General features: G+C 38.9%; 5 protein-coding genes across 5 annotated transcripts; 3 read left to right on the forward strand and 2 right to left on the reverse strand.

Annotated features, from left to right (window-relative positions):
* The first annotated feature begins 1,979 nt into the window (after positions 1–1,979).
* Positions 1,980–2,839, forward strand: LOC6624807 (larval cuticle protein 2). The gene is made up of 2 exons (XM_032436901.2): positions 1,980–2,135; positions 2,198–2,839. Exons 1-2 carry the CDS (start codon positions 1,983–1,985, stop codon positions 2,684–2,686), a joined length of 642 nt encoding a protein of 213 aa, XP_032292792.1. The 5' UTR covers positions 1,980–1,982; the 3' UTR covers positions 2,687–2,839.
* Positions 2,840–3,652: 813 nt separating this feature from the next.
* Positions 3,653–5,605, forward strand: Mal-A1 (Maltase A1). The gene is made up of 3 exons (XM_002049620.3): positions 3,653–4,994; positions 5,063–5,258; positions 5,318–5,605. The coding sequence occupies exons 1-3, from the start codon at positions 3,668–3,670 to the stop codon at positions 5,526–5,528; spliced, it is 1,734 nt and encodes a 577-aa protein (XP_002049656.1). The 5' UTR covers positions 3,653–3,667; the 3' UTR covers positions 5,529–5,605.
* LOC138911359 (cytochrome P450 4e5, mitochondrial-like) lies at positions 5,584–8,375 on the reverse strand. The gene is made up of 6 exons (XM_070209938.1): positions 8,107–8,375; positions 7,179–7,288; positions 6,769–7,121; positions 6,344–6,713; positions 6,105–6,276; positions 5,584–6,031 (listed from the first exon to the last, which is right to left on the reverse strand). Exons 1-6 carry the CDS (start codon positions 8,264–8,266, stop codon positions 5,616–5,618), a joined length of 1,581 nt encoding a protein of 526 aa, XP_070066039.1. The 5' UTR covers positions 8,267–8,375; the 3' UTR covers positions 5,584–5,615.
* Positions 8,376–10,385: 2,010 nt separating this feature from the next.
* Positions 10,386–13,051, reverse strand: LOC6624804 (cytochrome P450 4e5, mitochondrial). The gene is made up of 6 exons (XM_002049618.4): positions 12,793–13,051; positions 12,068–12,177; positions 11,657–12,009; positions 11,229–11,598; positions 10,990–11,161; positions 10,386–10,910 (listed from the first exon to the last, which is right to left on the reverse strand). Exons 1-6 carry the CDS (start codon positions 12,950–12,952, stop codon positions 10,495–10,497), a joined length of 1,581 nt encoding a protein of 526 aa, XP_002049654.3. The 5' UTR covers positions 12,953–13,051; the 3' UTR covers positions 10,386–10,494.
* Positions 13,052–14,939: 1,888 nt separating this feature from the next.
* Cyp4ad1 (Cytochrome P450 4ad1) lies at positions 14,940–18,907 on the forward strand. The gene is made up of 9 exons (XM_002049617.4): positions 14,940–15,148; positions 16,299–16,408; positions 16,484–16,763; positions 17,581–17,650; positions 17,717–17,843; positions 17,902–18,054; positions 18,118–18,358; positions 18,416–18,598; positions 18,656–18,907. The coding sequence occupies exons 1-9, from the start codon at positions 14,983–14,985 to the stop codon at positions 18,877–18,879; spliced, it is 1,554 nt and encodes a 517-aa protein (XP_002049653.1). The 5' UTR covers positions 14,940–14,982; the 3' UTR covers positions 18,880–18,907.
* The last annotated feature ends 122 nt before the right edge of the window (positions 18,908–19,029 follow it).

The following is a 19,029-nucleotide window of genomic DNA, read 5'->3' on the forward strand; positions in this document are numbered from 1 at the left end:
AGCGGCTTTAGCTTTTGCATTTACGACGGTTGACCGAAAGGTTTGCTGAACAGCGAACAGTTCTTAAAGTCTTTTAATTGTTTAAAACAACAGTGTTTTCCCAGGTGAATCATGTCTAGATAGCGATCCAATTAAACCATTAAGACATGCAAACGAATGTCACAAGTTCTGCTATTAATTTATGACTTTAAAAGTAACAAAAATTTGATAATGTTTATCTGAGAAGTCGTCGCTTATAAATAATAATTTGTCAGGCCGATAAATATTTTTAAATAGTTTCAATTTCATATTGACTTACACTCAATGGGAAATAAGCCCAATTTGATGGCTAGGATGTTGACATACCACAGTCAGTTTTTTTTTTTTTATATAAAGTAGTGTGGAATTGCCCTCGAATGATGCATGACAGAACGGAACATAAAGATTTATCCTTGACGCAATAAAAGCCAACGGTCGAAAAGCTCATGTACGTGTCCTTCTGGCCACTTGACAGCTGTCAACTGTGACCGACGACCGCTCACTTGACATTTCAAAAGTGCTCGACTTTATTTTGACAAATTTTTTGCCAGCCCCCGGCCATTAATAACTTGATGTGCTTTTAAATAAATTACATTGCTTAAAATTTATACTTAGTTAGTTAATGACTGGAATTAAACGTCCAAATGTGCACCCAGGAAAAGCCTGACCAAAATTCTTTATAGCAAATTTCATTCTACACGTTCGCCACATGGGTAGCAACACATTTGCTTTAGCCTCATCAGGGCGACGGGGTAGCTACAGTGCCTGGCCCAGAGCCTGAGACCATTGACGTTGCGGTTCTTTTTTTTTTTTGAATTCAATTAATGTATTCGCGCTTATTTTGCAGCTTTAATTATTTTTCGGTCAGGTTTTTGAGTATTTACCTTAAATAAAAATAAAATAAACACAATAAAAATAAAATTTTATAAAAGCTGTATTAGCTTTATGCAACTAAAATGTTTTAAATGTTAAGCCCTGCCGTAAGCCATAAGATTAATTAAAACATTCCAAATTTAAATGAGTAAAATTGTGTAAAATAAATGGATAAAGTCTACCTTGTAACTAACTATTTCGATTCGGCATAAAAAGAAAAAAATATTTCAATTCGTTTCTATTGCAACTCTGTATCAATTGGTAGAAGATTATTTTTCCTTTACTGTGCTTGGTGACAACAAATTCGATGTTCAAAATGATTTTTGATTGTCCGAAGGCAAAATGACGATGACTCAATTGAGTATACATTGGTTTAATTTCAATAGGTTTTAATTTTAGTTTCTAATTTGTGTTCGATTTGAAAACCTATTAATGATACCTTTCATTAATATATATTGGGATTTATATTATCCCGAAAAGTTTGATTGCAATCGACATCTTGAAAGGGCACGTCTAGATTCCATATATACTTTTGTATTTTTATTTTTGTCCAATTGTTTTAATAGGACATACTCCAAGTTATGTCTATTTAATCAGCCATTAATCAATACTGTTATTTGAGATGTAGATCATTTTGTTTATTCTACAATCTTTAAAAATATATAAAAGTAATTATATGGTTTACTTTAAAGTTTTGAGATTAAAAACCATATCTATAAATATACTAACACAGTTTTTAATGTCAATCTTATTAAATTTAATAGAATAGATTCGAGGTCTAAGAACCCTAACTCGAACCAATTATGGAAAATTTGCAATTTGATGATTACCAATCTCCATTGCCTATTAGAAACCGGATCTGGTCAGATTCAAGGGGCTCGTGACACACTGATACTCTGTTGTTTTGAAATGACAACGGGTTTGGGGTTTGAGCTGAACTCGTTTGATTCGGCCGTTGTTTATCCATTGTTAATGCATTAATTTTAATTTTAAGATTATAACCGTACATTGTTTTTTGGAACTGTTTCTAAGCGAATATATTGGAAGGGGGCTCGACGGGTACATCAATAACTCAGAGCGATAACTGTGCGATGGGAACAAGTCATAAACTGGACACAATTTATATGGGGCAACACCCACTGAAGTTGTATAAAAGCGTGTGCCTGGTCAAGGTGGAGCATCAGTCAACGTTTGTTCTCTACGTTCTACAACTGCACCACATCCCAATCAAGATGTTCAAATTCGTAAGTAGAGCGAACTGAATGAAAGATCGGTAATAATTCCAAACTAATCCATCTATCCTTAGGTGATGATCTGTGCTGTTATCGGCCTGGCCGCCGCTGTGCACCACCCAATAGAACACCGCCCAGTGCCCCACCATCCAGTGAAGGTATCCCACCCTGAGCCACACCCTGCACCACACCCTGCACCACACCCAGTGCCCGTTCATCATGGTGAGGAGGTTCACGCTGATGTTGTTTCCCGCAAGGATGATATTCGCCCAGATGGCTTCGACTCAAGCCTTGAGACCACCAACCACATCACTCGCTCAGAGAGCGGTGATGAGCATGGAAACATCCACGGCAGCTTCGGCTGGATCTCCCCCGAAGGCGAGCACATTGATATCAAGTACGTTGCTGATGAGCACGGCTACCAGCCATCGGGCGCTGCCATCCCCGCCATCCCCGAAGCCATCGCACGCTCCATTGCATGGAACGAGGCGCATCCCCAAGCCCCCGAGCCCCACAACCCCCATAGCGTTCCCCATAGCGCTCCCCATGGCTCTCACCATTAAGGCAAATTCAGCTCCTAAGCTGATTGTTTATAGTGGACTTGGAACGTACAACGGACTAGTCTCAGATATTTCTCGATAGCCTTTAAGTTCTTCACACCTAAACAATGTTTTTCTTAAATAAGTTTAATAAATACGTAGTTGCATCAAATTGAATCCCGCATATTTTTAATTCATAGATACAATATAATATACATTTGCATATCGATTTCAGCCAGTATTCAAAGAATCCGAAGAAGCAATTGTTGTAAATTCTTTCTTTCACATTCATGTGGACTCATATAAAAATAAAGATATATAAAGAAGGTACGTACAAAAAAAAACAAATTTTGTAGTGATACGAATTTTGCAATGCAGCTTCTAATGAAAGATGGTGCCATAATTATCAGCACTCAATATAATTTTGATATTTAAAGTACAATAAATGATTCAACTATATAACACATATGAATATACTTATTAAACTATATTCACCTGTGTCATTCGCAAGGTTATCCAACAATTATGACAAATAGCTTACTTGATAAAAAAATATTGTTTTAAACTTTAACTATTTAATGGCTCTTAGAGTTATCTTTTAATTGTTTTCCCCTAGAAGTAAACCCTTTTGGTTTAAGTATTCTGACAATTCCTCGTTACTTCCTATCAGCTGATTATTGCCCAGTGACTAAAACCGCTGCACTTCAGTTGCAGCAAAAACAACGCGAGAAATACAAATTTTCCACTATCACAAATCGCTGTTGGGTAACATTAAAATCCAATGTGAAATCACCTTTTTTGATTTTCTATAGTAAAGTGCTTAAAAACAATGACATTCGAGCGGGGTATTATTTTCAGCATGGAAGCGCATGAACCCATGCGGGCGAGCTGTTTACCCAGCAATCGAAATGCCCACTCCAAGTGGGCAAAAACTTATTGGGCAAGATCTTATCAATCGGCATAAAAGGCCCTAGTCGGTTTTTAGTTTGAACAAATTCATTCAACATGCGATTGCTGACAGTTGTTGCGATCCTGGCTGCAGTGCTGGGCTTCGCTAGTGCCACTGAGTGGTGGGAGAGTGGAAACTATTATCAGATATATCCGCGCTCTTTTCGCGATTCCGATGGAGACGGTATTGGAGATCTGAATGGTGTTACCGAGAAGCTGCAGTACTTGAAGGACATCGGCTTCACCGCTACTTGGTTGTCGCCCATTTTCAAGTCACCAATGGTGGACTTTGGCTACGACATTGCAGACTTTTATCAGATACATCCGGAATATGGCACCATGGAGGACTTTGATCGCATGATTGCACGCGCCAAGGAGGTGGGCATTAAAATAATATTGGACTTTGTGCCCAATCACTCAAGTGACCAAAACGAGTGGTTCATCAAGTCGGTGAATAGTGATCCTGATTACAAGGACTTTTATGTCTGGCACGATGGCAAAATCAATGAGGAAACCGGCGAGCGTGAGCCTCCAAGCAATTGGAATTCGGTATTTCGGTACAGCGCCTGGGAATGGAACGATGTTAGGCAGCAGTATTATCTCCATCAATTTGCTACGGCGCAGCCGGATTTGAACTATCGCAATCCTGCAGTGGTAAACGAGATGAAAAATGTGCTCAGATTCTGGTTATCCAAGGGCGTTGCCGGATTCCGCATTGATGCAATACCCTATCTCTTTGAAATCGACCTGGATCGCTACAATCAGTATCCTGATGAGGCGCTCTCTAATGACACCAGCTGTCCTGATCCGGACGATGCCTGCTATCTAACGCACGTTTACGTCCAAGACCAGCCCGAGACTGTCGACATGATCTATCAATGGCGTGAGGTTGTCGACGAGTACCGCAAGGAACACGGCGGGGAGCAGCGTTTGCTTATGACAGAGGCCTATACCAGCTTCGAAAATATGATTAAATTCTACGGTGATGGCGTTCGCAATGGCTCGCATATTCCTTTCAACTTTGACTTTCTTTCGAACATTAACAACGCCTCTACGGCTAACGAATACGTGGAACACATAGAAAAGTGGCTGAACGCCATGCCTGCTGGAGTCTATGCCAATTGGGTACTGGGCAATCATGACAACAAACGTGTCGCTTCACGATTTGGTGTGCAGCGTATAGATTTGATAAACATTCTGCTCCAGACCTTGCCCGGCCATGCAGTCACGTACAATGGCGAGGAGCTTGGCATGACCGATGTATTCATCAGTTGGGAGGACACTGTGGATCCTCAGGCCTGCAACTCTGATCCGGATACCTACTATGATCGGTCTCGTGATCCCGCCCGGTCACCCTACCAATGGGATGCATCTTCAAAGGCGGGTGAGTAGCACTCTAACCAATTGTGCGTTGCCTGTTTCTTTTCCTGTGATTTTGCATTATTTGCTCAGGTTTCACAAGTGCTGATCACACCTGGCTCCCAGTTTCGGATGACTATAAGACTAATAATGCTTTGCAACAGCTACGCGCACCACACTCGCATCTGCAAATCTTCAAGACTCTAGTGCGTCTGCGTCAGGAGCCCTCTTTCCGTGCTGGTGCGATCAAGATTCAAGCTCTGGATGATGATATCATTGTCTACTCACGGTACCTAGTTTAACCTCTTGAGAAGGGCTCACTCCTAACAATTTCCTTTAATTTTCCAGGCAAAAGGAAGGCAGCGATCTATATATCGTAGTCCTGAATCTAGGCAATAGCGACAAGACTATTGACCTCACCCAGCACTTTACCTTGGGCACGGATGCGGAGGTCATAACCAGCTCGTTACAATCCCAGTACATAAATGGAGAAACCGTCAAGACTGCAGCCTTTGTTGCCAATGGCAATGTAGGCACCGTTTTGGTAGCCATTAACTAAAGTTCCAGCATAGTCAGCTTCTAACTTTCTTAACATTAAATGATAATAAATCGTATTATGAGATAACATAAAACAAACCCTGCGAGTCTATTTTCTTTCACGCAAGCGGAGATGAAGACCATTCTCTGATTTTAAAGTTAGTACGGCTGACAAGATGGGATCGTATTTGTGACCTTGGCTCTCCTTTTTTTCTTTCTCCTCCTTGGGCAGACCCACATAAGTGTTCAGATAGCCATCCTTGGAAACAAGCTCATCCACTGCGGGCAATATTTCGAAGGTTCGCACTAGCTTTGATACCACAGTCTTGATCTCCAACAGTGCAAACTTTTGTCCAATGCAGTTACGTGGACCTGCGCTGAAGGGCAAATACTCGAAAGGTCCGGGTTTTTCCGTCTCGAATCGTTCCGGATAGAATCGATGTGGTTCCTTGAAAGTGCGATCGTCATAGCCCAGAATAATAAGTGCTAGATTTAGAGTAGTGCCTTTAGGCATTGTGGTGCCGTCTATTAAAAGTGAGAAAGAGCGAGAAAAAAAAGGCTAAAAGCTGAGACTTTTTGTCGAAATTCGCTTCCTTACGTATCACATAATCTTTCTCAGTGTATCGACCAATGAAGGGAACACTGGGGTAGACTCTCTGCGCCTCCTTAATGAACAAGTCCAAGTATTTCATCTCTGCGATTTCCTGGAATGTGGCATCCCGATGCATCTCATTGCCCATGACAGATCGCTGTTCCTCAAAAAGCTTACGCTTTAGTAAGTGAAGGGGAAAAAATAGATTAGTCAACTTTTAGGCAGCTCACATAATTGCATATTACCTGTTCCTCCGGAAACCTGGATAGTAAGTAGCCAGCAAATGCCACGCCCGACGTCGTCGTGTCGTGTCCCTCAAACATAAATGTGGAGACCTCTTCGTATATCTCCTGCTGATTCAAAGGACGCCCGTCAATGGTAGACGAAAGAAGGGTGTCCAGAAAAGCCATCTTCTTACGTGAGAATTCGTTGTCTTCCGTTTTCTTGGCGATACCCGTGCGATGAGCCTCAATACGCTTCTCGATTATTTCGTTGGTAAAGTCTTGTAAAATTTTCAAGGTCTTCGCATTGGCAGGATAATCTGGAGCTAACCGATAAAGCAGCTCGGAACGCTTAAAGGGGTGGAATGCCCGCATGTTCAAGTTGTAACACATGCTATAGAAACAAAAATCATTTAAATGACGCAAGAGAGTTGCAAGAGGGAACTCACTCTTTAAAAGCCTTCACCACCTCGACGGTGTCGCGCTGTTCAATGGCATTAATGGGAACACCCATCGCTGTGTCGCAGATGACGTCCAACGTCAAATAATGTGTTTCGTCCTGGAAATCTATAATACTGTCACCAGCCGACACTTTCTTGAGTCGCTTGATGAATTTGGTTGAGTTTTCATTCATGACTTGGTGAAAATCTTGGAGGATATTAAAGTGGAAGGCGGGCGTTATCATCTTGCGGTGCTTATGCCATTTGCTGCCGGTGCTCGTGAGCAGTCCTTCGCCCAGCCAAGGATGTAACATATCGTAAATATCCGATTTTTTTATTAACGTATTGCTGTTCATTATGACCTGATAATATAGGAATGTCTATCAAGAAGGCTTTCAAATATTTTGCTTATGACCTACCTCCAAATGTTTGGGATTAGCCACCAAAATGTTGGCATAATACCCTATCCATATGCGAAAGTTATCCTTATCATATTTGTGCCACCATTCGAAGAAAGTGTTCAGGATTTCTATGTATATTTAACATAGGAAAAAAGAAGAAGAGGAAACGTATTAAACGGTTATTGTTTTAAATTGAGTGTGCAATTATAGATAATTTCATAGATAAACATACAAGACGTTAATATAAGATGGTTATAATTTAACTAATATTGCAATTAATTTACAGCTGCAATTATTACAAGCTACGTTTATCAATTTTCAATTAGTTAAGCCCTTCGTGATTGGCAGTTGAATCGCACTCTTAATTTAAATTATATAGCCGTCGAATCTAATCGCATACAATCCAAATCTAATGCATATCGTGCAGGGCCACTTGAGATTGTGATGTCAAAGCTCAAAGGCGCAGTAGCCAGTTAGTCTTATTAGTTATAATAATAATTAAAATATAAAAATAATAATGAAATATAATAATCATTTTGATATATTTGAAAAGCAGGCAATCACTGTTTGTAAAACTTATCATTTTATTGCACTACCACAATCTATGGCTTGAATAACATTTCTTTATTCGTTTTATCGCTCCTCTAATCTTTAGCATAAGAAAAAAAATTATTATTAGCGAACTAATTAGTACGTCTGGGTCAGTCGCAGCTGCGTTTTGAATGAAAATTAAATTAAATGCTTATATGGTCTGGTACTCAAATGCTCGCTGCCATTTCTCAAGTGCCTTAACCCGAATGGCATTTCAACTGATGTTATTCCAGAATTGTCATCAGCCATAATGCTATTCGAGAGAAGACAATTAGCCATTTAAGTGAACCATTAAAACACTTTATAGTTTTTATTTTAATTATTAATGCCATTTTCTATTAAGTAGGGCAGTTACCCGCCGGATTTTTGCCCACTTGGTGGGCATTGCCAAGAAGCGGCACTGTGGGCGGGCCCTTTATCTTGTTCAGCGCTCGCCTCTTTTTAGCAACACTTAGTTCAAAATACGCAAATATAAGCAATGGCAATGCCAGAAATGCATACAAAATAAACCACATTTTTAAACGATTTGGATAATTGTTAGTTCACGAAAACTAAATTCAAATACAAAAAAACGCGACCCGATTCAAGTCAAAACGATCCGCTCGCGCCAACCAAAAGAATCAAAATGCTGCTATATTGAGACTGCGAGCAACTTAAATATCGCGAGCTGTTGTTTCTCAGATTAAACAACTTCAAAAAACTCGCGGGTTTCAGCGTGTCAGAATGAGTTGACAGAAAAACAACCGAGAGCAGGGAGAGAAGAGCTACGCATAGATATGATGGACCCATCCAAACATATTTTAATGAGTAAATAGATTTACATAAGACCATAGGTAGACTTAACATTATACCTACATGTATAGAAATAAATATATTTCAATTTGTTTGTTATTAAATATACGTACAAAATTCAGTGTGCGTCAATTTTAAACAACGCTCGATTTAGTTTTTTCAGCAGCCGTGAATCGCGTATTATTCAAATGGTCGCCGATTGTTTTTTGCTTGGCATATTTTTATTTCCTGAATATTGCATCGTTGCTCATATGGATTTGCTCAACATTGAGCGTGAAAGTCTTCTTATCTAAAGTTTTCTTCGTTGTTGCTATCGCTGCTATAAATAAAACAAACAAACAAACAGATCGCTGTAAAATCTCTTAATTAAACATTGCTAACGATTCGGCTCTTTGTGGGACTCTCTTAGGATTTATTGCAGCTTGTGCATGGTTAGTTGATAAAAATTTACGATAAGTAAAACAAACGTCTTTTTTAAGCCAAATGTTAAATGAAAATGTACACAGAAGTTTATGTGTACCTCGCGAGCAGAACAGAGAAGTCAGAAGCAATCTAATTAAATAAATTAAAAAAAATAATTAGTGCGATTTTTATAATCCATTTTTTTCTTTTTAAGTGTACATTGTGCATGGTATAATTGTATTTTAGTTGAAATAATACATTAATATGACTTGCTATTAGTGTATTCGTGTATAAGCGCATCAATCTCAGAGATTGCATCAAATTGTCTCTATAAGCGTAACGTTAATTAAATATACATACATATTTATTTATTAAATATGTTTGAAACAAACATATTTATTCTTTACACATGGGTTCAAAGTTTGTGCATGTAAAAGTTTGAGCAGATGTTGGAAGTAGATGTAACAGCTCATACGAAAATTGGAAAGTGAGCGCGGAAAACTATGATAACGAGTAGGACGGAAATGAGTGAGAGTGAGTAAGAGCGGGAGAGAGAGAGAAAGACAAAGAAAATTCTCGACCACAGTTTTACATGCAAGATTTATAAGAATTGGTTTATGAACTTTTAGGGTCATTCTAGCAGTATCAGCGTATCGATAACATTGACAATATATATTTAATTTATTTTCAATCAAGAAAATTAGCCACTAGTTTCATAATTTATAAAACCGTAAATTATCATGTCATGAGTCTCAAATAATATATGTTTGATTGTTTTAATTAAATTCATTTTAATTAATTTTTATAAAAGTGAAAACTCGAAACAGTTTTATACAAAAACCAGTTTTCATCCGAAAATGTGTTTACTTATTGAGTATCAGAATAAATTTAAGCTAGATAAGTTCAAAATGTAAACAAAAGCGAACAACATTTAAGAGTATGTGATTTACAGTCTACTCTTATTTGATGCCCAAAGAGTGTATTGTGTTCTTAAACCCGTGTGATCTGGCAGCACAAAATCATTAAGCCCGAAAATATGCTATAAGTTCGGTATACACTTCTCATTTTTTTTTCATAAATCTAACCAAATTGAGAAAATGCCGACTTTGGCTAAAACCGGAATTGATTATGAGTGCAACAAGATCAATATGGCCAAGATCGGACATGGCGATTTAAGAAAAGCGAAAAAATGCCGTTATAAATTTGAAGATTTTTCTTTTTTCAGGCAACTCGGTTGAAAACGGTACGGTTTTGGAAAGATATTGCTTTTTGAACTCGTACTGATCGCCTTTATCAGATCTGAAATCTGAAAACACCGTTGATGCCAATCTGGAATATGGACCTCCACGAGTTTGGCACATTTTTTTAAACATTTAAATATTTTGCAGTACATTTCATGTAACGCTCATCGCCCTTCACTTTGCAATCCAAATAAATAAATTGTGTAAGAGTAAAAATCGTCACCAGAAGTGAACAATTTAATGTCCAGCGTGACAATTCAACGACTTTTAATATTGATAAAAAAATACAATTAGGTGATATAAAACACTTATTTTCTTTCATGCAAGCGGAGATGAAGACCATTCTCTGATTTTAGGGTCAACACGGCCGACAATATGGGATCGTATTTGTGACCTTGGCTCTCCTTCTTTTCTTTCTCCGCCTTGGGCAAGCCCAAATACGTGTTAAGATAGCCATCCTTGGAAACAAGCTCATCAACAGCAGGCAATATTTCGAAGGTTCGCACTAGCTTCGATACCACAGTCTTGATCTCCAACATTGCAAACTTTTGTCCAATGCAGTTACGTGGACCTGCGCTAAAGGGCAAGTACTCAAAGGGCCCAGGTTTCTCGGTCTCGAATCGTTCCGGATAGAATCGATGTGGTTCCTTGAAAATGCGATCGTCATAGCCCAGAATAATAAGTACTAGAGTTAGAGCTGTGCCCTTAGGTATTGTGGTACCATCTATTGAAAATGTGCGAGAGAGAGAGAGAAGGAGTGGGAGATGAATAGAGTGGGAGCTCCTGCACATTCAAATGCTTACGTATCACATAGTCTTTCTCAGTGTATCGACCGATGAAGGGAACACTGGGATAGACTCTCTGCGCTTCCTTAATGAACAAGTCCAAGTATTTCATCTCTGCGATTTCCTGGAATGTGGCATCCCGATGCATCTCATTGCCCATGACAGCTCGCTGTTCCTCAAAAAGCTTACGCTCTGGTAAGTAGAAGGAAAAGAAAATATAAGGTAACTTTAAGGCAGCTCATATAATTGTGTGTTACCTGTTCCTCCGGAAACCTGGATAGTAAGTAGGCAGCATATGCCACGCCCGACGTCGTCGTGTCGTGTCCCTCAAACATAAATGTGGAGACCTCTTCGTATATCTCCTGCTGATTCAAAGGACGCCCGTCAATGGTAGACGAAAGAAGGGTATCCAGAAAAGCCATCTTCTTACGTGAGAATTCGTTGTCTTCCGTTTTCTTGGCGATACCCGTGCGATGAGCCTCAATACGCTTCTCGATTATTTCGTTGGTAAAGTCTTGTAAAATTTTCAGGGTTTTCACATTGGCAGGATAATCTGGAGCTAACCGATAAAGCAGCTCGGAACGCTTGAAGGGATGGAATGCCCGCATGTTTATGTTGTAACACATGCTATAGACATATAAATACGTATTTACATGGCACAAGAGAGTTGCAAGAAGGAACTCACTCTTTAAAAGCCTTCACCACCTCGACGGTGTCGCGCTGTTCAATGGCATTAATGGTCACTCCCATCGCTGTGTCGCAGATGACGTCCAAAGTTAAATAATGTGTTTCGTCCTGGAAATCTATAATACTGTCACCAGCGGATACTTTCTTGAGCCGCTTGATGAATTTGGTTGAGTTTTCATTCATGACTTGGTGAAAATCTTGGAGGATATTAAAGTGGAAGGCGGGCGTTATCATCTTGCGGTGCTTATGCCATTTGCTGCCGGTGCTTGTGAGCAGTCCTTCGCCCAGCCAAGGATTCAACAAATCGTAAATACCAGATTTTTTTATTAACGTGATGCTGTTCAATATGACCTAAGAATACCGGAATGTCCTTTAAAAAAACTGTCAAAAATTATAACTTTGGACCTACCTCCAAATGTTTGGGATTAGTCACACAAATGTTTCCATTGTAGCCTATCCACATACGATAGTTATCCTTGTCGTATTCATACCACCAGTCAAACAAGGTATTTAATATGGCTAAGTGTTTATAAGAAAGTCAGTGATTGTTTTACTTGGAGTATACAAATGCAAATTTACGAACTGCAGTAATTTCTACAACAATTTTGTAATCAATTTGTCAATTAAAAGACAGGTGTTAACTTTGTTCAAATTGTATACAATAAACCGCTAAAGGCAAAACACATACAATTAAGATCGTAATAGTAGACGTAGGGTCACTTGCGACCGAGAATTGAGTTACGAAATCTGAATTCTTTATGTAATACATAAGCGCCACAATTGTGAACTATTAACTATAAAAATGTATACATGTAACTAATATAATAATAAAATAAAATTATTAATAAAAAATAATGAAATAATAATAATAATTAAAACAATAATAAGAATGATTGTATTAAAAATGAAAAAATAGTTTTCAGTATATTTTTAAAAATAATGCGTTTCTCTTTAAGGGATAAAGTACGAGACTAGCGGTGTGTGTGCATAATTTTGCTTGCTTAAAGTATTTTTAACGGCAGTTGCACTCTTGTTTCGTGGTATATTTATAATTGTGGGGCACTCCCTATTCGAGCACCCGTCCTTTTTTGGTTATTATAATTAAAGTAATTTATTCTTATGTAGGGCAGTTACCAGCAGGACTTTTGCCAACTTGGTGAGCATTGCCAAGAATCGGCAGTGTGGGCGGGCCCTTTATTTTGTTAAGAACACGTTTCTTTTTAGCAACACTCAGTTCAAAGTACGCAAATACCAGCAATGGTAATGCCAGAAATGCATACAAAATAAACCACATTCTTAAACACGACTGTAAGCTCACGAAAACTGAACAACAAATATAAATTCACGTTTCGATCAGATCCGCTCGGACCAAGCAAAGGAATGAAAATGATACTAGTTGGTGACTGCGAACAACTTAAATACAACCATCGCTAGCAGCTGTCTCTTAGATTAAACAACTTCCAAACACTCGCGAATTTTTGCCAATCATAATGAGTTGGCAGAAAAAAACTAAGAGAAAGCCTATTTTAAAGAGAACCAAATCAGTTTTACTGCAGCAGCGATTTGGAAATTATTTAAAAACCGCCAATTGTTCCTTTTTAAATAATAATAGATGTGTATATATCCAATATAAATAAAATATTATATAAATTGTGACGCATTGCTATCAAAACAGACAAAAGAATGGTATTTACAACGCCTAACTAAACATTGGCAACGAATCGTCTCTCTTCTGACCCGACAAATACTCTCTTCTAAATGTTGATCTTTGGGTTCTGAAGAAACGTATTGGAAATATTTCTTCGAATCCAAGGTTCATTGGCAAAAGTGAACAATTTAAATTGTATGAAAAATTCGAACTTTTCCACATACATATGTAAATACACATACAAAATACGCACTTCAAGCAGCGGCTGTCCTCCTCATTCCGCAGGCCCACACAATACTGTATTCATTCCGATCTAAATGCTATTTTCAGGACTCTAAGATGGCAGCTGTGGTAAAAACGTAAATAATTGTGATATATGGTAGAAAATGTATTATCGGCAGAAGAAAATGCTGCCCAAAAGTATGTAATGTTAATGGAATTTAGAATGGGTGCAAATCTTCGGTAAATATAACAGATATGAGTATCCATAGCATAATAGTGTTGCCGATTCAGCTCTTTTCTCACCATATCGGATCTTTTCACTGTGGATTATTGGAGCTTATCCTTTATGATCAGCATGAGATGGTTCTTCCACCAAAATTATTCAATTTGAATTATTTTTATAAAAAGCTTTAAATTTTAAAAATATGTTAAGCCGATGTATCCAATTTTGCGACAGGTTTTCCTTATATAAGGTACCATCTCCATCAAATAAAAAGCTTAAACTTTTTAATCATGAGTATCATGAGAATATTGGCAAAGACACAAAACAGAAATTAATAAATTTGCAAATTTTGTGCTGTTTTCTGTCCATTTTTTAAATTTTATTGTTCTTTTTTTAAAGCTTTTTGGTCGATTCGCCGCGATCTATATGTATACAACTTTTTGAAGAAAGGGATTGGCGCTGCGATTTGAAAAGTGTTAACTTTTCCCACGCGCAGAACTTAAACTAGACAGCGCCGGGTAAATGCTAATGCTCGTTTGGTAACATATGTATATATCCTTATTGATATCTTATCACAGGCTTCGGTAGATTAGCTGTACAACAATTATAATAATTGTCCCTAATATATGAAACTGTAGTATGAATGTTATCCGTTTTAACAAGAGTCAAAAATAGAATACTTGTTTTTTGTTTTTAATATTATAGGAGTTATTATTAGTCTTGAGTCACATTATAGCCCAAGCTGCAATTTTGCAATCTCTTGTCGGCAATCGCAACCAAACAAACTGATTACGAAGGTGCCCTTTAGACTTACACGTCATAATACAGATGCTCAAGTGAGTCAATTGAACAGGTAATGAGGCAATTATAATTATTATTGATAGTTATCTTACTGCCAGCAGCTACAAGTAATTGAATACTATTGTAATAAGCTGGCGATAATTGGTATGATTGTGTTGAACTGTTGCCGGTTAATGACTGTTTAGTAACCAACATTAGAGCTGAACACCGTGAGGAAAGAAAGGGGTAGCTAGAAGACAGATAAGCTATCGACTACACTATCGTCGGTTCGAGCACAAAATTATAGCGAAAGCCGAAGACTTTTTTTGGGGGTCGATCAGTAAGCAAAGCATTTGCGAATTGAACGCAACGTAAAAAAGAAATTGTGATATTAAATATATATATATATATATATTTCGTTGCATCGGCTAAAAAGAAAAAAGAAAACAGCATGTTTCTGCTAGCAGCGGCAATCGTTTTGGCCACAATTTTGGTGTTCAAGGGTGTCAAGATATTCAATTATATTGATCACATGGCTGGCATTATGGAAATGATACCGGGCCCAACGCCATACCCATTTGTGGGTAATATCTTTCAGTTCGGTCTGAAGCCAGCCGGTAAGCACAATATTTATGCACTATTTGGATAGGCAGGCAGCGACTAGAATGTAAATGCGACTGTTAATGAAAAGTAACTATAAGCATAAAATATTATTTTATAATACTTTTCTGTGATTCCACTTGCCTGATTATGATATAAATTTAAGATTTCTTTATCTTAGATATTAATATCACGATATATTTCAGCAGAAATCATAGCCAGGGTGCATTTTCTTATTTTTGCACTATTCTTAGCAATTTTCATCATATTTTGTTTTCCAGCGCATTTCCCTCGAGCCCTAAGGCCCAGTCCGAATCTCAAATGCCAGACGCCCGCACAATTTGTTGAGTAATTTTGGTGTTGTTTCCCTGAACGTGCTTGCCAAGTAATCATTCCAAATGCACAATAGCCGGCGCACAAAATGCTGCACAACAATTGATAGCTTTGCCATGCTCCAATGGCAATGGCTGTCTCAATAGACTCTGCTTCCTTTCTCTCTGCGAGTGTGCTGCTCAGTGTAGGCATCCCCGTCGGGTTCTACGTTGTCAATACCATTATCCTTGTTTGATTTTGCTCTCATTGCATTTTAATAGATACTTGATGCAGTCACTGTTTGTTGGCAGCTTTTGCTCATTTCTTTTCCATTTGCTTGGCTTGACTTGTGCATTGCGGATTAAAAAAGTACACATTAAAGCATACATGGGATGAAGTTGTGGTAAAGTCAGCTCAGAACCAATTTACACAGTTCACAGCTCAGAGGGGTGGCCCATTTCAGGCCTTAAAGTCAGTGATAGCATCTTGCAGCCAGGACTCGACAATTTATCAGTTCAATGCACATAACATTATTGAACGACTGAATGTAAGCAAATAAAATTTGCAAATTCAAATGTAACCTACATAAGGCGTGCAGTTACCAGTAACTGAGTTCCCAGAGTACATTTCACAGCCAGGATGCTGAATATTAAAACTCTCAAACTAGCTCGCACAGGAAATTACAGCTTTTGGGAAGTTGTGCGCTTGGAAATTGGGCTGCCAAATCCCAATAACTTAGGTAATGAGTTAGACTTGGGTCGGGGTATATACTGATATGAATTTAATGTACCTTAGAACTTAAATCAAATTTATGTAGGAAATACTACCAATTAAAATGTTTTTAATTTTCTGCAGAGTATCCCAAAAAGGTATTACAGTATTGCAGAAAATATGATTTTCAAGGCTTCCGTTCGCTTGTATTCCTGCAGTATCACATAATGCTCAGCGATCCGGCGGAAATTCAGGTGAGTTCTGTTCATTCCCTCAGCTGAAACTTAACACTTACACTAAAGCTCCCTAATGTTATTTGCCGTTGATAGAACATGTTGTCGAGCTCTTCACTGTTGTACAAGGAGCACTTGTATTCGTTTCTGCGCCCCTGGCTGGGGGATGGGCTGCTCACCAGCTCCGGTGCTCGTTGGCTCAAACACCAGAAGCTCTATGGGCCCGCCTTCGAACGCTCCGCCATCGAGGGCTATTTGCGTGTGGTGCATCGAACCGGCGATAGGTTTGTACAGAAGCTGCGCCAGCAGACGGAAGCATCAAAGCCCTTTGACGCCCAGGAGCTGGTTGCCAAGTGTACGCTGGATATTGTTTGCGGTAGGTGGTAGCTGGTCCTCAGTGGTGCCAGGTTGCGGGGACAGGCATGTTGTTGTAAAACTTTAAGCATTTGTCATGGGCATTTTTTATTTTTTTTTGTGGTTAACTTTCAGGGTGAGGTTTCGGGAGCGTTGCACTCGTTTATTTTTGTAATTTATTATGGCCATTTTATAAATACGATTTATAACATAGAAAATGGCTACAAGTGCCAGAGATTGTCTGGTAAAAAAGTTTTACCGCGCCCAAAATATTCCATGAGTTATTAAGGTACCTGTGCATAGGACATGTTTTAAAAATTGTGTGCAAGAATGATTTAATTTTTAAAATAATGGGAAGTTTTTATGAAATTATGATAAGGAGGAGTAGAAAAATTTAAGGCCTAATCAGAATTTACAAATTTCTAACATCAGCGACACATTTGGGGTATTTTACTTCCCCATTCGACTAGATATGTCCCACAGCTAATTTTATCATCGAAGTTATTAGAATCTTCTGCCAAAAAGTAGGTGTTAAAAGATAAAAAAATTCTTTTTAATTTAGAGTATATAATAATTAGGAAAAAGGAAAAAGTTAATAAAAAGAATAAAGAAATTTGTCTAGATTAGAGAACACATGGGCATGCACCAATAATAAGTTAGGTTGCATTAAATTCTATTGAGTAGATAGGGTGGAGAAATAGCCGTGTAAAACCAAACTCGAAGGCGACATTTATTATTGGGTGCATTTTACAGTAATGGCTGGTTCTTAACTTAATCCACTAAAATCCACTTTTCCAAAGTATAGATTTCACCTTTGTTCCTTTAATGAATCCTTTTAGAGAATGCAACTGGCATGGCCAGCAATTCACTGAACGATGAGCCGTCAGATTTACACAGCGCCATTAAAGAGTAAGCTTAAATATATAATCCTAGCATTCAGTCGATCAGTTGTTATACACTTTTCCCCTCTGCTAGCCTGTGCGAAATCGTTCAGGAGCGCACCTTTAGTATAGTCAAGCGCTTCGATGCACTTTTCCGACTGACTCCCTACTACTTGAAGCAGCGACGGGCGCTGCACTTGCTCAGGAATGAAATAAAACGCGTAAGTTTTTATAATTAACTTTTTAGATGCAATGTCCGCTCAACCATTATTCCATCAGATAATATCCGACAGACAAAGGCAACAGCAGTTGACCAAAAGCAACGATCACAAAAACAAGTCTTTCTTGGATGTTCTTCTGTGCTCCAAGCTTGATGGGGACGCGCTCAAGGAGCGCGAGATAGTCGAGGAGCTATCCACGTTTATATTTACGGTAAGCTTGAATTCACAAATCTACCTTGTATAGACTCTAGCTAAAATTGCTCTTTTCCAATAGGGCCACGATCCAGTTGCCTCTGCGATCTCTTTTACCATTTACACGCTCTCCCGTCATCCAGAAATACAGCAGAAGGTCTATGACGAACAGCTGCGTATTTTTGGAAAAAATATGTCCGAAGAAGCGGACATGGCGCGGTTGGAGCAAATGCACTATCTGGAGTTGGTTATACGCGAGACGCTGCGCCTGTATCCCGCTGTACCGCTGATAGCACGCACCAACCGCAAATCCATAGACATAAGTAAGTATACGAAGATTTAATGATTTTGGCCAATCTAAGGTTCTGTCGCCCCTCCAGATGGGACAAAGGTAGCCAAGCGCACAACTGTCATCATGTGCCTCATTGCGATGGGTTACAACGAGCGATACTTTGATGAGCCCTGCGTTTTCAGGCCGGAGCGATTCGAGCGGGCGAACAGGAACGAAGGCATCGAAGCCTTCAAGAGTGTCCCGTTCAGCGCTGGACCCAGACGCTGCATTGGTAAGTCTGCCCTACAGCCCGATCAGCCTGACCATGTCTAATCTTTCTACCTTGCAGCCGAAAAGTATGCAATGTATCAGCTCCAGGCGCTGCTCTCGTTGCTGGTACGGCACTTTGAAATACTGCCCGCCGTGGATGGCCTGCCCCCGGGCATCAATGACCACAGCCAAGTGGACTGCGTGCCTCAAAGTGAATACGATCCGGTACTAAACATTCGTGTAACGCTCAAATCCGAAAACGGCATACAAATCAGGCTCAAACAACGAACAGCTATGCAATAAAATCCTCTATTGCGCGGTTGGATTCACTGAAGATTATTTAGAGTTCGTGTACATTCGAGTTACATATGTATTTCGACGAATATGCACCACGTAAATACTTCTAGACAAATTAAGCTTAAATTCGTTTGGTTTATGCCTTAACCGCTAGAT

This window comes from Drosophila virilis, chromosome 5 (genome assembly GCF_030788295.1).
Source record: "Drosophila virilis strain 15010-1051.87 chromosome 5, Dvir_AGI_RSII-ME, whole genome shotgun sequence".
NCBI lineage: Eukaryota > Metazoa > Arthropoda > Insecta > Diptera > Drosophilidae > Drosophila > Drosophila virilis.

Excerpts from the sequence above, each read along its gene's own strand:
- Cyp4ad1 (XM_002049617.4), top strand. The coding sequence starts at position 14,983 with ATGTTTCTGCTAGCAGCGGCAATCGTTTTGGCCACAATTTTGGTGTTC. Across the intron at positions 15,149-16,298 it reads GTTCGGTCTGAAGCCAGCCG|AGTATCCCAAAAAGGTATTA; the intron begins GTAAGCACAATA and ends AATTTTCTGCAG. Across the intron at positions 18,359-18,415 it reads CCGCAAATCCATAGACATAA|ATGGGACAAAGGTAGCCAAG; the intron begins GTAAGTATACGA and ends TCGCCCCTCCAG.
- LOC6624807 (XM_032436901.2), top strand. The coding sequence starts at position 1,983 with ATGGGAACAAGTCATAAACTGGACACAATTTATATGGGGCAACACCCA. Across the intron at positions 2,136-2,197 it reads CAATCAAGATGTTCAAATTC|GTGATGATCTGTGCTGTTAT; the intron begins GTAAGTAGAGCG and ends ATCTATCCTTAG.
- LOC138911359 (XM_070209938.1), bottom strand. The coding sequence starts at position 8,266 with ATGTGGTTTATTTTGTATGCATTTCTGGCATTGCCATTGCTTATATTT. Across the intron at positions 7,289-8,106 it reads AGTGGGCAAAAATCCGGCGG|AAATCCTGAACACTTTCTTC; the intron begins GTAACTGCCCTA and ends AAATATACATAG. Across the intron at positions 6,277-6,343 it reads CCAGGTTTCCGGAGGAACAG|CGTAAGCTTTTTGAGGAACA; the intron begins GTAATATGCAAT and ends CACTTACTAAAG.
- LOC6624804 (XM_002049618.4), bottom strand. The coding sequence starts at position 12,952 with ATGTGGTTTATTTTGTATGCATTTCTGGCATTACCATTGCTGGTATTT. Across the intron at positions 12,178-12,792 it reads AGTTGGCAAAAGTCCTGCTG|CCATATTAAATACCTTGTTT; the intron begins GTAACTGCCCTA and ends ATAAACACTTAG. Across the intron at positions 10,911-10,989 it reads TGAGAAAGACTATGTGATAC|ATGGTACCACAATACCTAAG; the intron begins GTAAGCATTTGA and ends CATTTTCAATAG.
- Mal-A1 (XM_002049620.3), top strand. The coding sequence starts at position 3,668 with ATGCGATTGCTGACAGTTGTTGCGATCCTGGCTGCAGTGCTGGGCTTC. Across the intron at positions 4,995-5,062 it reads GGATGCATCTTCAAAGGCGG|GTTTCACAAGTGCTGATCAC; the intron begins GTGAGTAGCACT and ends TTATTTGCTCAG. Across the intron at positions 5,259-5,317 it reads GATATCATTGTCTACTCACG|GCAAAAGGAAGGCAGCGATC; the intron begins GTACCTAGTTTA and ends TTAATTTTCCAG.